The sequence below is a fragment of the Phymastichus coffea genome, unplaced genomic scaffold (assembly GCF_024137745.1).
Source record: "Phymastichus coffea isolate CEN01 unplaced genomic scaffold, Cenicafe_Pcof_1.1 PCOF00162, whole genome shotgun sequence".
Classification (NCBI taxonomy): Eukaryota; Metazoa; Arthropoda; class Insecta; order Hymenoptera; family Eulophidae; genus Phymastichus; species Phymastichus coffea.
The window spans coordinates 304,544-321,728 of NW_026706973.1; the positions used below are offsets into that span (position 1 = coordinate 304,544).

The 17,185-nt window shown below is 44.0% G+C and overlaps 1 protein-coding gene across 4 annotated transcripts; it reads right to left on the reverse strand.

The window, feature by feature from the left end:
• Positions 1 to 614: 614 nt before the first annotated feature.
• LOC131672917 (C2 domain-containing protein 5) lies at positions 615 to 15,294 on the reverse strand. Of its 4 annotated transcripts, none has more exons than XM_058950457.1 (19): positions 14,776 to 15,294; positions 11,704 to 11,797; positions 11,232 to 11,626; positions 11,015 to 11,155; positions 10,730 to 10,946; positions 10,535 to 10,657; positions 6,974 to 7,125; positions 6,770 to 6,793; positions 6,304 to 6,423; positions 5,206 to 5,355; positions 4,964 to 5,132; positions 4,541 to 4,886; positions 3,501 to 3,953; positions 3,190 to 3,432; positions 2,857 to 3,127; positions 2,632 to 2,786; positions 2,449 to 2,574; positions 2,242 to 2,388; positions 615 to 2,146 (listed from the first exon to the last, which is right to left on the reverse strand). In XM_058950457.1, exons 3-19 carry the CDS (start codon positions 11,599 to 11,601, stop codon positions 2,039 to 2,041), a joined length of 3,315 nt encoding a protein of 1,104 aa, XP_058806440.1. In that variant the 5' UTR covers positions 11,602 to 11,626; positions 11,704 to 11,797; positions 14,776 to 15,294; the 3' UTR covers positions 615 to 2,038. The 4 variants fall into 4 exon arrangements, with proteins under 4 accessions (XP_058806440.1, XP_058806439.1, XP_058806442.1 ...); XM_058950456.1 differs by having other exon boundaries at positions 3,501 to 3,968; positions 14,776 to 15,291; XM_058950459.1 differs by lacking the exon at positions 6,304 to 6,423 and having other exon boundaries at positions 3,501 to 3,968; positions 14,776 to 15,290.
• Positions 15,295 to 17,185: the final 1,891 nt, after the last annotated feature.

The following is a 17,185-nucleotide window of genomic DNA, read 5'->3' on the forward strand; positions in this document are numbered from 1 at the left end:
CGTACAATCGCGCTTTGATTTTCTGAAGACGCACATAGCGGAGGCTCCGCAGCTGCGCCACGCACCGAGATTCTTCTCCCTTTTTGCTCCCTCTCGCTATCCTTCTCGTCGCCGCGCCCGGAAATCCACTTCCCGAGCAAACCGAGAGAGAACAGTCGCGTCTCGGGCTTGAATTGATCAGACGCGGGAGAGGAGTGCTTGCTCCGTTCCGTCGGGCTCTCTTGGCCGGGCGTCGCGCGACGCGAAGCCCCGAGGAGCGACGGGACAGCGACGCCGGTGGAGAGTGCAGCTACGCGTGCGACATTTGGATCGTGGCAAGACGCGCGAGGACTACGGGCTCTCGGAGCGAAACGATGAGCGCCGCCTCGAACGCGCGCTCTACGCAAACGCTGCGACGCGAGTCGAGAGTTATATACCTCTCGAGGTTACGTGCTTCGGTCGCTTGCTGGCGCTCGACGTGAAATATGCGCGCAATGTACGTTTTATTTCAAGAAGCTGGATAGAACGATGATGCACCCGATTGCGAAATGTCTTCTGCGTCGTAAATCGGGCTCGCGATTGTCGCTCGCAGGAAGGAAAAATATACGTATAAGTAATAACTCGTTACTCTTCGTCCTCTCGGGATGTATAATTCAAATAAAAAATATCCATACATTTCTGCTTGTCCATCGTAAATCCAATGTCATACGGAGGCGTAATCGAGGCAGAGAATTTAATCGACTCGACAACGATCGATAATTTGTAAAGGCAACAAAGCAATTAAATATTCATCGGCGAAAATAAGAAAAAAGACACAGCGAAAATTCAAATTGCTGTCTCGCGCAAACATTTTCAGAAGCGCCAGCGCGCGCGCAACATTTGCAAATTTGTGCGACATGTATCGTCACACTCAGCAATAACAATACCGGAAGAACAAATACTGTAACATTTTTCCTCTTATGGAACGTCTAACGGTGGCATTATACATTTGCACGTGTACTGTAACATATTTTCTCTTATGGAACGACTAACGGTAGCATTATACATTTACGTGTGTACGCGAGCCGACAGCAGAGTTTTAAAAAAATACTGTTTTCCGTTGAAGAAAGTAAAATATATGGACATCTTGCGAGTGCCCGCCTTTTTTTCCTTTTGCAAAAATATATATAGTATTATACTTGAATTAAATATATCATAGTTGTCACTCAGTTCACGTATGGAACAAATTATTATGTTTAAATGTCACTGAGATTCTTTTCTCTTTCGGCGACTAGGTTCGTTCATTTCTCTGTTAAGTAGTTTGATAATTCAGAGTTCTTGACTTGAGTTTGGACACGGTTATCTCGGAACACTTTGAATTTCTGAACACATCATATCTCAGCCTTTATCAGAGTTTTAACAATACGAAAAAGTTGAGTCATACTCGTCACTGTACTATTTGCCTTCTTTTCTGATATCGATATAATGAAATATCAGGCACAATTATGTATTTTTGAGTGTTATCGCAGTATAGGACTACGTGTCATTTGATGATATCATTGGCACTTTCTCAAGTCGACTTGTTTCTTACATACTTATCAACTAATTAACGTTAATCAGATCATCAATAAATAGAATAAGTGTTTTCCGATCTAAGGCAGCTATTATCCAGATAACTATTGTAAATAGTTGGAAAAATGGCATATTAAAACATGAAATCAAATAATCGGATCAGAAGCCAAAACCCTCGACTAGAGTTCAATAAGAACCATTTCGTCAACAAAATTACTTCAAAAATGCAACTTTGCCAAGTAAGTATTCGCTAATGAAATTCTCCTGTATTAATCCAACAAAAGTTAACAAAGTACTAATTTCTCAAAATACTTCCACTTCTTTGTCGTATAACAATTCGTATCTCTTTAAAAACAGCAACGAAAAAATTGTTTGCTAACAGTATATGTAATAATCTAATCCGCGTAAAAAATTGGTATTAACAGGTATATAATAAGTATAACGTTACTTTGAGCCCTTATAGCTCGAAGGATGAGCGCTACGGTGGCGCAGAATAAGGCGGCTGTTGTCAGCAGTTAGTTGCAGCTCCAGTTGATGCTGATGGCGGTGGTTTGCCGTCGTTTCCAAAGTACGATACACTGACGACATCGCCACCTACGTTGATCAAGCATTGACCCTGTAAAAAAGAGCATAAAGACGCATTTCTCAATAATCTTTTCTTTGTCAATTAACCAAGTTTAAATTGACAACTCGTTTTTTCTCGTAACACACCTGATTTTTATGAGGACTGTTCAATAGAACACACTGAGACATGAAAAAGGCAACCATGGCATTACCACCGAGGGACGTAACGTGAGCTCGGACTATGGCTAAAACCTCGGTGATAAAACTGTGAGTGAATCCACTGAGTCCACCGTTCTAGAAAAAAACTTTTTTTAATGAGTATTTCTCCTTCAAAATTGAAATAGGGTGAATTACCTCTCTAATGGAATTAGATTCCCTGATGAAGAAAAAGTTTAAGTTTCCTAAATACCTCTCGATCCTGCCGCCGGGTAAGTACGACAACGGAGTTATATCTACTCCGTATCTCTCTTTCAACGGCACCTGAATCAACGTTCCGTGAAATTTTTTTTTCGAGCGTAGCATTAAAAAATAACTCACGTGTTTATGTCGGTGAGTAGTGTGCTTAATCCTCAGAGGCGACCGCGGTCGGGGTTTTTGGGTGAGAGTATTGAGCGTCGTCTGAGACTCACCTCCGCTGCTGAAATTCTCGGCGTGGTCTTCCTCGAGGCTAAATATCATATCGTTATCGTCGCCTGAAAAAAAAAATCAGAGAATATTAACGAATAAGTAGCCTTCTTTTTCTTGAACAACTTGTCTACTCACCGGTTCGTTTGACTTGATCCTTGCTAATCGAGTGAGATAATAATCTTCTACGAAACTTGTTGTACTTTGTAGGTTCACCCAATCCCAAAGCCATACCAACAACCGATAGCTGAATCTCATCGGGTTCGGGCATTGATACTTTGAATTGCAAGTCGCACAGAGCACACGGCACCATGCGCCTCAGCTTGAAGTATACGGTTTGCAAGAGACGAGCGAAATATTTGGGCGGCATCGAAGCTGGTTGGCCAATCGGTATTTTTGCTCTTGAGACCTACGGCATCGAAACATTTATTGCGTATGCTATTAATTAAAACATCGTTGTTCGATGAATACCTGAGTAAACATTTGAAGATTGCGAACAATTTCAAGATCTTCCAATCCAGGAATAACCTCGGTATTAACAACGTGAAAATCGTTAGGTGGTCGCTCATCCATCAACAGATTTATGCGGTCCAGATCCTCAACGTCGTCGACTTCCAGCAAGCAAACGTCTTTCATACCGAGTCCCAAATCGAGTTCGGGCAATTCATCCTCAGACTCGTCGGTATCGGACATTGATTTTCCATTCTCTCCCTCCTAGTAAGAAGCGAAAACAAACGTTGAGATGTAAATTTGGAACGTTACATCTAAATCAAGCAGCATACCTGCAGAGGTTTCAACTGATAAAACTCGATGTTCTTTTTGACAGTCTCCACAAGGCTCTTCTGCATCTCAGCAAGCTGATCGTCGTTCCACGAATTCCCGCTCGCGTTGATCCGCGGTGGCGAAGGTAGTGGCAAAGCTGTCAAATACACCGCGGTACCGACAGCCATGCCAATAACAAGTCTCTCGCCGATAGAAACTTGCACTTTGAGACCAAAAATCGCATTCATTCCACGCATCCTCAGCTTATTGAGCAGCAAGCTGTGCATCTCGTACTCGAGGAACGGAAGGCAGTCGGAAATCTCTTTAGCGTTGAGTTCGCCTCGCAGATCTTTCTTGGCTTTGCAGACCGTCGCTTGGATGAAACAACCTCTGCCGGTTAGCGGGATGTTTTCCGGCAACTCCACGGTGGTGAACAAAACGTCCGGCACTTTCGCGCGGCGACAGACTGCACACTTTGACACGCACACCTAGAATCGGGAATTAACGAGCGGTCACGCGGACGAATGTCGAACGTGCGTCGATGATGGCGCATGGGGAAGCTTTCCGACTGGCAAATGAAGCTCACTCTGCGGAATTTTGAAAAGTACAACATGATTTTTGTTTCGAGCACTTGTTCACAAATACTCATTGCAGTCATTGTCATTTGAATTTCAATGAGAAGTTGGAGCCGTGAAGCTCAGCGGATATTATGCGAATCGGAAGACTGCATGCGAAAAATGTGATGACCTTTCTCACATCTTACATATTTTATTTCCTTGCGATTCTAATTCACAGACTCACTCAGAAATTCGCACATCGATGTATTGTTACTAACGCTTTCTTGTACTAAGCGCTAACTATTGATAACATACGGTATAAGTATTAAAGTACCTCGCAATTAATCACAGTACAACGACTCCAGCCAAAAAAATATCGTAGATGTAAGTCTTTGATCTCCAATAAATTGTCGATTAGAAAGTAAAGAGAAAAAGATAAAACATGCCAATATTGTCGAAACGAAGCGGCCGCCGACAAATAGGTCAATGCAATGTCGACCCACCTGAAAATTCATGCTAGACTTGTTGTAAGGCAGATGGCACAAGCTGCAGCCAGTCGTCGCGTTCGCCGCCGGCTCGTGCTCGTTGCTCTCGGAGGCCAGGCGCTGCTTGGGCTTGTGGCCGGAGCTGCTGCCGGGTGTGCCGGCGAGGCTGCTCATCTCGGGCGCGTCTCTCGGCGCGCTCTTGGAGCTCGGTGTTTTCGGCTCGGCGAGCTTGTCGGTGGAGTCGGCCGAGCTCGTCATCGGGCCCTGCACGTGCGTGATCAGCACGTTGTCCTGGTCCTGGCCCGTGCTGTGAAGGTTGATCACGGCCGCGGTGCCGAAGCCGCTCAGCACGCACACGTCGTCGCTGCGAACATCATCGGCCGGATGTCAGAGTGGCGCGTCGACTCTCGGCTAGCCGCGACGCGAACAGCTCGCACGGACCAGATGCTCGTCTCCTCCCGATAGCCAATGACGACGTTGCAGGCGAGCGCTCGGGCGTGGGACCTCACTTCCATGCGTATCTCGGTCCACCAAGCGTCGCGTCCCTCGGGCTCCTCCAGATTGGATATCCTTTCGAGTAACTTGACCGATCGCGCGCTAACGAAGCCACCTGCGCGCGAGGCCAAAACGGCAAAATGAAGTTAGCACGCCACCGGCGCTGTGGGATAAATACGAGAACTCACCGATTTGGAGCACGAAGCCGGGCGGATACTGCTGCATCGTGATGAACGGATATTCGAGCATCTCCAGCGCCTCCTGATTCATCGTCCTAACGAGGCCCGCCGGCTTCAAGTAACCGCCCATCGAGCGATCGCTTCCCGTCAGCGAGTTGCCTGTATTCGCAGCGGGACACACACGTGCGCGCGCGGGCGCGCGCGCGACCGAGATTAGAGAGCATTTCCAGCGGGTAATCATCGACGCGCTCAACACAGGCTTCACATTTACATTGGGGATATTGGATTCGTACAGACAGGACGGCTTTTTTACGCATTGCTGCAGGAATCATGTGACCGCACTTGTTTGTTGGCCAGGGGATTCGTTTTTTTTTGTTTCATTGATTGCTCGTTACTATATACAAACGACAAGCACAGGCGAGTGACAGAAAGAGAGAGAGAGAGAGAGAGAGAGAGAGAGAGAGAGAGAGAGAGAGAGAGAGAGAGAGAGAGAGAGAGAGAGAGAGAGAGAGAGAGAAACAAAAAAGGTTGGTCTTGGCGGTGTACGCACACTTGCACATGAAATTCTGCGACACATGACAAGTATACTCTGAGGCGTGAGACGTGTTTGGTCGTTCACTTTCGGAGTGTATGAAACATTGCTGATGTGGTAATGAAACATCGAGCGTGTGACACATTCATCATTGCGCGAGCTCTTTCTTTTAAATGGGGGGAGGGGTGCTTTTTCTCATCCGTATAAAAAGTAAAACATGGATTAAACATCGAACGTGGGTGAATGCAAAATAGTGGCAATTGCTGGAGGGTACACCTATTACATTGCTCGTTGCAGCTTTCGTGCAGCATGATTATCAAAGAATATAAAAAAAAAGAATGAGAAAATTAAACAGGTTGAATTTCTGTTGTGGGTAGGATTTTCGACAACGTGTATAAAGCGTATTGTAGGTGTTAGTACAGTACGATTCAATGTAGGGACTGTCGTAAAGTTTATTACGGGGTAGCTCGGGAACAAGAAAGATACCTCGACGTTCGGTCAACAAAGAACAGAGATAAGACGAAAACAGCATTAATTAACCTTTATCTGGATGGTTAGAATGAGAAAAAGAGAACCTGAGCTGGCGGCGCTGAGCATCAGTCGTGAGGAGCAGCGCGAGGACGGACGCGACGACTGACGCGATCGATCTGATCGTATTCTGAAGGATCTGCCCTTCTTCACGCAACTTTTATTATCTACACAAAACAGTTACTGTAAGATTGCGTACGGCACCAGTGTGCGCGCAGCGAAAACAACAATTATTCACATGTATGCAACATTCACGATCAAGTGTCTACTGATATGATGTGGCGAGAGATTTATTTTTCTTTCTTTTTTTTTAGTTCGGCAGGCACTGCAAAAGCTTTGTTGCCTTCTGTTGAAAAAGAAACACATTGAAAAATAAAGGTGATCGTTAATAAGACAGTCGCTGTTAATGATGGCATATGAGACAGCGATTGAGAAATAAACACATCGATCAAAGAAATTAACAATCAAAGTTTGGGCTGCCTATGGTTAAACGGTGTGTTGGGTGGTACTCACGTTCGCGAAAGAATTTATAAAATCCTGAGAGAGACGGGTATGGCAGAGAGCGAGATAACGCGAATGGAACAAAAAGAAGAAGAATATCATAAGAATATGTGTCTCTGTCGTTACACACACGTTTTTTTTTTCATTGTGCGATGCATTTTGCTAAGATAATCATCAGTGCTCTATCGAGGAACGATCGAAAAATTCGTCACTGACCTTTGGGCGTGATACTCAGATCGGAGTCGCTGCTCCTCCTGTGCAACGGCACGATGGGATTCCTCGCGGCCGGTGAGTTCTGGGGCAGCTGGTGCTGCTTGCTGCTCGCTGGACTGACGGGCTGCTGATCTTGCTGCTGTTGGTTGTTTTGCCTGTGAACGAGTGTGGCAGCGGGGGACACAACGACACACTGGTTAGTAGTCATTTCGTCGTTAGCCGCGCCATCAGCATTGTTAATTAGAGGACTGGGTTTGGGGGAGGGTCCTACTGCGACGTGATTCGATTTCGTCTCGACGATCGACACTTCCGAATCGTGTTTGTGCAGCTTCGTCGTGCTCTCGTGATGAAGGACTTTGTGACGGTGATGGTGATGGTGATGCTCCGGGGACTTGGAGCGATGTCGACGATGCGTCGAGTCGGGCGACGGTGTGCTGTTCTTCTTGGCGACGTGGGGTCTCTTGCTGCGACGAGTCGATTCCGAGTGGTGATGCTGGTGGGCGAGCATGCGGGAGTCGATGACTTTGATGAGGTCGAGCATGCAGGTGCGACGGTACTTCTTGTAGAGCATTTCGGCGACGCGAGCCTCATCGGGGAATTTGAACGCCTCCTCTTCCATCCTCGACTTGGCCATGTAGGGCGTTTGCGGCACGACGTCGAGGAGACTAACGCTGGGTAAGCGCAGATGGTTCGTATCGGCGACGGGCGTCACTGGTAGCGAGACGCTCGATGGCGACAAGACGATTGGGGACAATGGTGCTGGAGACGTGGGCGCGTCCGTGTTGCTCATATCCAACAGCAACGGCTTTGGTCCTTTATAGATGACGGTGTCCGTTCGCTCGATCTTCTTTGGAGCTTTGCTCGATTGCTGATCGCTGTCCAAGCTTATCAACGCTACCTTCTTCTCCACGGGCTTGGCAATCTTCGTTTGGTGCTTTCTAGGGTGGTACTCTTCCTCGGACGACTCGGACATCTCGTGTTCTTCGAGCTGAATCATCGACACTTGTTTGTGTATTCTGTGCTTTGGCGGTTTGTTAGTACTACTCGAATACTCAAATGGTGGTTCGATTGCTGATGACATTAAACTTTCAGGCAGAGTTCTCTGTCTTTCTTGAGTTGGCTTTATTAATTTAAGCGGATTGGTCGAACGTTTGGGCTTGTATTCAGTTGGGATTGCACTGGCTGGTCGATAAGAGTCAACGTCGGATGACAAATCCGATAGTATTATTTCGTCGATTGCTAGTTTCTTTGTTTCTTTGAGAAGCAAGAGTTTTTCTTCGATATCCGAATCGACGAGGTTGACAATTTCCCTGTTTACGTGCTTGATCTCTTTGCGAGGTTTCTCTTCGCTGTCAGACTCGACCAAGCACACTATTTCTTCCTCTTTCGAATAGTTGTCTCGATTGTTTTGGTCTTTCGTTATTACTTCGGGTATGTATGCAACGGAATCGACAGCTATCTCGAGATTCACAAAATTAATCGATTCTTCATCTCTATCTTCAATCAAGTTACTCACTTGTTCACTCTCCGATTCGATCAAATTAATGATCTCTTCGTTTTTACTCTCGATCAATTCAGTTATATCTTCGTCTTTCTGATCGATCAAAACAACCAATTCCTCATCTCCAACTTCCATCAAATAAGCCTCGTTCGTTTCATTATCATCATCAACCAAATTCGGCGTTTCCTCAAGTTTACTGTCGATCGACCGTACACTTTCGCTATCCCTCTCATCCATCGATTCGCCATCGCGTTCCTCTTTATTAACAATCAAGCTATAATCCACAGTCCGCTCGGCCTCCTCATCTTTACTCTGGATCAAATTGTCTGTTTCGTCGCCTCTTCCTTCCTCGTTATTCACAAATAACATATAAGCCTCGTCGATTTTCTCCCGCATTTCCATCTTGTCCGCTGGCGTGGCCGTCTCTGTAAAACAATCGTAAAGATCTCTCGTACGAGAAAGCAGCAAGCGCGGAGCAAGCGCAAGCGAACGAAGCGCCACAGGTTTACCAATGTCCTCGAGTCAATGTCGAGTGTTGTGCGATCGCATCTCTCGGCGTTCGTAAAAATGTCAAAAAACAAAAAGTGCGATTAGCCAAGAAGGGAGGAAAACAACAAACAAATAAATAAACGGCACACGCGTTAGTGAAGAGCAGCGAGAGTGCGACCTGCTTGCTTTCTTTTCAAAAATATATCTTGTGTCGTACGGGATTTGAAGCTTGGGCAGGGCTGCTCGGCCTCGGGGGAGCTCGGATCTAACAGGGACTGCGTGTCATCCAGTATATTGTAATTAGTACTTGATTCCGATGGTAAGTCTTCGTCCTCGTCGTCGTGCTCGTCGTCCTCGCTGGACGTGTCCGATTCTGACGACGAGATCATTGGAATCCCAGCCACTTCCTCTTCCTTCGACGAGCTTTTCAATTTTGAATAAGTCACCAGCAGGGTTTTGTTGGTCCGTTGATCGTCGGCTTCATCTTTCGGCAGTTTTTCAGGTGGTTCGGGCAGTTCCGGAAGCTCGCTGATCGTTGCTGGTAGAGAATCTTGTTGTGACTCCGCTGTAGCCGGTGGATCGATGAAATTCACCGGCGACGGTGTTGGCGTTTCTCGGTCTTCTTTGACACTGTCCAAGGGTAAGGCACCAGCATGAACTGACCTGATGAGCATAGCAGCCATGCCTTCACCCTGAGCTTTCTTACGGAATCTCTTTCTCTTGAAACTACCGCCTCGGAATTCTGCCAAAGATGACGTGTCCGACGTGACGATCGACCATGAACTCGAGTGGATACTAACATTCTCCAAGTCGCTTTCTTCGTCCAACGAGTCAACGTTCCTCGATCTCAAAACTCTTTGAGGTAAATGACGAAGGTTACGAAGTCCTCTTGTCAATCTGTTACCTTGATTCTCGCCACGCATGTCTTCCAATGCGAGCATCATTCGCAATGAATTCTCATCGATCACGTCATCGGATAACGAAAGACTCGAGCCAGAAAAGAGAGGTTGCATCTTGTGACTTGAGTAAGACTGCACGGAGAACTGACGTGGTGGCATTGGCTTTACTTCTACGTACTTAAGTGGTGTTTTTGGTTGAACTGGTATGTTCTCACCGTACAAGGGAAATTTACTACCTAACGTCGTAGGGGATGCCAGGGGACTTATATCTGTGCGAATTAAATGTTGTTGGCGTAATATTAGCCTTGGACTACCATCGGAGTCTGAGCAGTCGGACGAATGCTGCTTGTTAGGTTTGTTCATTGCGTATCTTTTAGATTTAACAACGAGGAAAACAACATGCGTGGTTAGTGGGAGGAAGGTGGAGTGGAATTGAGATTCAAATGATTTACCAGAATATTTTTACAATATTGTTTTCTAGTTGAGTTTAGTGAATTATTTACTCAAAAAGATAATTGTACTGGAAATTGATAAAAATCAATATAATTAAATTTCCAGGTCAATCAACTTTGAGAAAATTATTCGTATCTCAGCTCTTCATAAAATTTAATAGAACTAATCTATCGTCTCTAGGGCTTACGCGAAAGTTTTTATGAAATTAGTTTTGAAACTCACTCTTCTGCTGTTGGCTCAGTGGCAAAGTTTTGAAAATCATGAAGCTTGACCAGTGTAACTACTGTTCCTATGCCCCTCGCTACGATACCAGACTCTCCTTCCAGATCAAAATTTTGTAAATATCTGAAATTAAATCCTCCTTTAATAAAATTGTCTAAAATTGATGTGATAATTAATTATTCATTGACATTTTACCCAATAACAGCATTGCCACCAAGATCTAAAGCTTTTAAGCCAATTTTTCTCTGCACTTCATTGCTAAGCTTGAGAAACAAAGTTTGTCGTGCCTCATTTGAAGCTCTAGGAGTTCTTATTTTGTCAATCCATTTGTATTCTGGATCATCACCAATGACTAACTCTTCAACAAAGCCATGTATGACTTGGGCATGATATCCATGAGGAACTATTGGAGCTGTAAAAGAAAATTATTTATGTACTTGAATGATCTTATGAATAGTTTTTAAAAATGTATCTACTTACAGTAAAAAAATGTAACACCACATGACGATTGTCTAAACTTGTTGAAATCTAAAAACAATTCGACTTTGACAATAATATTGACTTCTCCTCTTATTCCGTGCATTGTATCATACACCGGCAGCCATCCAGTCATGATTAGGCCTATAAAATTTATTTTCATGCAATTATAATTGAGCTTTTAATTTCAAATCATGAAAAACTAGAGATATTAACTTACCTCCTTGTGCACCAGTAGTAGAATTGATAGAAGCCTCAAGAGTCCATATATTCTTGACAGGAGGTGGAACCCCAGGTAGTAAGAGCGGATTTAGGTTTATATAAACTTTTCCAATCGCATCATTAGCAGAATAAGTGTCATGATCCATTAATCTAATTTGTAATGGTTCATCCTGCAATTCAGCATCTTCTACTTCAAATTTGTACCAGTCAGAGTTCCATTGTGGATTGAGAGATTTCCTGCACACGTCAGTCTTATATGTAGTACTACCAAACTTAATCTCGACATAAGCATCTGTTGTGTCACTGGAACGATCCATCACTGGTAGGTTACGTCCTGCCAGGACTTTTACTTTGATTTTACCAGGCATTGTAGATTAATTATTGATTCTCTACCTATACCAAATACATACTGAATTCGTTAAGAAATATTCAGTCAGTAACAAACATTGTTGGATGTTGCATAAACTTACAAAATCTAGCTCTTTGAGTGTCTACATTCAGCTTGTTATTTAAGCAATCAATAGCGACAGCGAAGTAGCTAGACTGTTGGCATATCGGAATTATCTGCATTCATGGTCAGGCATAGAATTAAGAAAATTTTAATTCACATTTCGGCTGCAAGCTATCTACTCAGCAAAGAATAGGTTATGACCGATACTTCAAAACAAACTACAAAACTAATAGGTGCTCCTCGAAAAGACGACAGATTCGTCAATGAAAAACAACACTCATTGCCAAGCAAGTGAAATCACAATTCAGAGCGATGCTCGAAAGTGAGCGAGCGAAAACACCGCGACTCAACTACGGCTTACAATAACGCACACGTTCTTCCCTTTGACAAGGACAAGAATAGTACGCGCAAAGCTCCGCAAGCGCGCACGCTGCAAACGTGGATTGGCTCTTTTCCCGTTCACCTCGACGTGTACGATCTATCCCAACGCCTCTAAAACGCTTTACGCTCGGATGCTTATTTTAGCGCATAATATTTCAGGCCTATATATTAGAGCTGGCATTCGGCTTCATACGAAAGTTTTCGTGGCGCAGGCGATCTGTGGGAGGGCAACACGCCACACACGCGCGATCAGAGACGCGCGCGCAACGCGAATGACCAGCTCATTGAACTGATGCTAATCCGACGCCTTCAGTGGCGCGTTTCGTTTGAAAATCGATTTCGCGCGTTATTCTCGCGAGTTGAATAGAACACCTGATCGAGCGATGCGACTGCCCATAGGCAATATACGTTATTTTCGTAGTTGACGATCAATCGACAATATTCCGATGATATTCAATTGTTTTGATCGAGCGCGAGTGCTGCTGTTATTACTCATCGACGGACAGTTGTACTGTTTTGCGTCGGTGAAATTAAGACTGTACGGTGGGAAATTCGTTGGGCTAAATAATAAGTCCGAGCTCCCTGCTTTGATGACCTGTTTGATTTTAAAGAAGCATATTATCTGTATATTTAAATATTTTGTTTATTATACTTTTTGATAAAGTAAGTAACTTGCATTACAGTTTAAATTTCATTACAATGTTTACGTAATACTCCGCAAGACATTATCATACAAAAGTGAATAAGAACGGTATTTTCGAACAAACTTCTATGGCTATCAAAGTGATTATTTGTATACATGTGAGTGTCCGTCTTGCTTACAGCTGATATAGACTTAGGCGCGAGTCTCGCTGTGGCTTTCAAGATCAAACTATTTTCTTCCCCACTATTGCTCATCAAAAATCTAATTACGTTGTCGGCTGGAAACAATTACTCAATGAAATGTATCTTGAAAGCGATGACGAGACCATCTCAAAGTCTAAGTGTAGACAACTAGGCTTCTATTACGTAGAGGATTGTCATTCAATTAAAATATTACACGCTCAGTTCACGCGGAGTACACTCTTACATTAAAATTTTTACGTTCTGCGAATACGACAGCAGTCTCAAATATTTACAATTGTTTTGTCGATCAACCTTCAAAATTAAAGGAAGAAGCAAATTTACGACTGTACGACAACAAACATCCAAACCTTCAAATTAAAAAGAATCGAAAAACAAATAAGAGCTCGGTAGTTTTCATATAAACAACCGAAATATTATTCATAAGTGCAAGTCTGGTACGCAAACGATACTTGTACAATTCGCTAATTTTAAAAGAATAACACAGACCGATATCCCCCAGATTCAGAAACCAGAGTCCATTTTTCCGAAGAGCTTTGCTGCACTGAATGTGAGATCCAAATCGTCGACTTGGTTCTGGTTTCCGAGAGATGCTAACGTAAAATGATTTTTAGGTATTACAATTAAAAAATTGCCAAAACGCGCTATTTTTACGGTCTTAGGTTAGAATATCTCGGAAACCAGAGCCCAATTCGATAATTTGATTCACATACAACGCACCAAGAACGTTCGAAAAAGTAAACTAGTTTCTGGGTCTCATATTTACCTAAATGTTGCCGGCTTGTTTAATCCAACGATCCGATTGAACCTATTATTGTGAAAGTTTGGACATGACAAAAGTGTCGACAGATACGTATACGTTACTGCCTCGAGGACGAAGGATCGGAGCGGCGTGAACTACCCCTTAGCACCCGACCGCCTGCTCCCTGCGTCATAAGGTTAATCTGATTCGTCGCTTGGGCGATCGCCTGTGGCGCGTTCGGCCTCATCGAGCCACTGCTGCTTTGTTCCGGCCGATTCGCCAAGCGAGCGCTGCTCCGCTCCGGTTGGCTCGTCGACGCGCCATCGTTTCGATTTCGACTCCCGGCCGCGAGCTCTCGTTGTCGAACGGCCATTTCGGAAACGCAGGTTCGCTCGTGGACCGAGACGCTATGATAGCTCATGAATGAGCAGTTGCAGAATAAGCAGCGCGTTCTGCATTTCTTTACGTGCGCGTCGTAAGTCGCCGCGCTATAAGGCTTAATGCAAACCGAGCAGACCGGTTTCTGCTCCGGACTACGGTGGCATCTATAGGCCTCCGCCAGCGTGGCGAACTCTATCTTGCAAATTTGACACAGGTACACGACTACATGCACTGCAGAGGTGTGGTTCCTCAACTCATCGACCGACATAACCTTCTTGTGGCAGAATCGGAACGGGCAGTTGTATACGGTCGGAATGTTCAGGATGACCCGCTGGCCCGCTGGCTGCGCCATGCTTGTCCACTCTGCGAACACGACCCGCGGGTTCAGTCGTCAGATTGTAAATTGAAGTCGATGGGATCGGAGCTCGTGCGTGCCCCGAAGGTCGCGACAGATCGGTTTGACGGGCAACCGGCGGATCGCTCGTTCACGCGGCCGATGCTGAATTAGCTCAACGGGCGGACTCACGATCCGACCATCGATCTCGATGCCTGAATCAGCGTCCGAGCGGCGACGACCGTTAACGCAGGCTCGAAGACTAATTCTAGTACATCTACGGTTTTACGTCGCAAGGATCACTTTGATTTGGTATTTTGATCTGGAGACGCACGCGCGACTCGTCGCTCTCGGCCTATTAGCCTGTGACGACCCGTAAAAAGTCGCGAAAAGCAGACCTGCATTCCTACCTTGGCTTGTCCCGACTGCAACCTATGCTACAAGCTCGTCCTCGTGGCAGCCTCTGATCGCTGAGTTATCCAGTCAACGGCTCGGCGCGTATTCACGAACTTCTTCGTGTAGTACTACGTGGCAAGCAATAAACGGTCGACAACGCGGTACTCGCTTCGCGACCGGGGTGTTGTTCGATCGACCTCGCGCGCTCTTGCGGCTTCGACCCGACTTTCTCTCCTCTCTCTCTCTCTCTCTTTCTGTCTCTCGCAGATACACACATATAAGCGCGCTTTTCCTCTTTCCTCCTTTGCCGTCGAAGTACTTTTCGAAGAAGCTCGCTGCATCCCTCCAAACTCAGGACACCGCCTTGGCATTCGTGTTCTTCGCGATCCTCCCCGTCGCGATTTGGTCACAGGTCAAGACTACGGCCGACGGATCGTAATTATTCTTGGTGCCGTTCTGCGCCGAGAACGATGACGGTTTGAGAAATAACGGCCGTGAAGGCATGGCAGCTCAATTTTGTCCTCAGCTCGCATCCGTTGGGAACAACGCGCGATCGGCAACAAGAAAAAGACTGCACATATTTGTTTAAACAAGATTTTATTTTGGCGAGTTACAACGATATTAAATACATGCGTACATACATAGAGTTGGGCTCACAAACGCTATACAATTATTATGTTTAAACGGGTTTGCTTTACTGTTTATCCACGCGTTTATGCAATCTACAACTGCTTCATGTATACATACTTCTGCGTTCCCGCGACCTTCACTCGAGAATGATGCTGAATAATAACAAGTATATTGTATACTCTGTCAACTAATCGTCAAAAGTCTGTCATACATCGATATAACAAAAATGCTCTTCATAAAAAATTACAATGTTACTATTCTCATTTTAATACCTTTACCGGCGTTTATACGCGCTTCTTAATTATACAATAAAGGGGCTCAAAATATAATTCATACAATTTTTCCTCGGTTTTTTTTCTCATTTGTTTCCGTCTTTGGTCAGAGTCTTTTGTAAATCGAATAAAATTCCTCTTTTTACATTCTACAAAATAAGACACGATTTTCCTAAATGAAAATTCATACTTTCTTGCTTTGTATGTTTCGATTTGCCTCTATGCCTCGTCTACTTTGACATACACTCAAATCGCGAACGCAAAAACCTTTTATACTTTTTATGTCAATTCATTCATTATTGTCAGTGAAACGGAGGTTCGTTAAAAAACCAAGCAAAGGTACCAAACGATTTTGTTTCCTTCGAAGTAAATTTTTTTCTAATATTACCGTCGATTTTCAACGATGCAAATCGAACAAGCGCTATGAGGATTTAAATGCATTACAGCGGCTTTTAAAATTGGTTTACATTATTGAACCCTCAGCGTATATTCCGGGGATCATATACTTTCATTAACGATTGCAGTTATCATTGTTTCTGTAATTATCTAGTATTGTCTTGAGTTTTTCCATATACGGTCGAACTTTGTTTATTCAAATTCCTATATAGTATAATATAATACGTTTCTATTCAATGTATATTGTTATTTAATATTAACATTTAAATATGACTTTCGATAAAATTCAATTAGCCTTACAACAGAATCGATGAAAATATTCGAACAGGCCATATATATAAGTCAAATTTGATTTACGTATCATCGTCGTAATTTTTCCTCTTTAATTAATTGCACCGTTTTATATGTACTTCGTTTTCAAACCTAATTCGAATGTTTTATATCGTTCTTTCGAGCTAATCACTAATTTTACCTAACATTTTTTTGTCGACATTTAGAAGTATATTTTCACAATCACAGATGTCGAGCATTCATTTTAATTCATCTAATTTCTGCAAAATTCGCTCGGCTGTAATTTTACAATGTTTAATATAAATCGAGCGTATACATCTTTGATCGCATAGCATATAGTTACATGGATATGTCTGATTTCGGATTATCGAAGATAATGATATGTGCTACGATAATATTGTTTCGAATGCTCACTCGCGGCTGGAGTTTTGCGATATAAATTCTCGATTAAACTGCGATACTTCGAGCGCTCAACGCAATTAGAACCTTCGGAAGAGCCTTGAGAATTGTGCTTATCGCCTATCGTGAAAATGGCACACAAAGACAATTCTTCTTTTGAGATGCATTATTTGTCCAACGCATATTTGCAGTTAATCTGCGTCTCGCATGATTTCATCACGAAAAACCCCAACCTAACGACTTCGAAATCGCTATCTTCTACATTTTTTTCTGAACCGAGGCTTCCTACCAATCTTTTCAGGCGGCGATGTTACAAGAAAACTCGAAGCTTGCGTCTCTATTTACCTTTTTAAACGCCGCTCGTAAAAAATTTTAACGCAGTTAACTCGCTAAGAATGTGCACGAGACTTTGTTTTCTCGACAGCTGGGGGGTTTC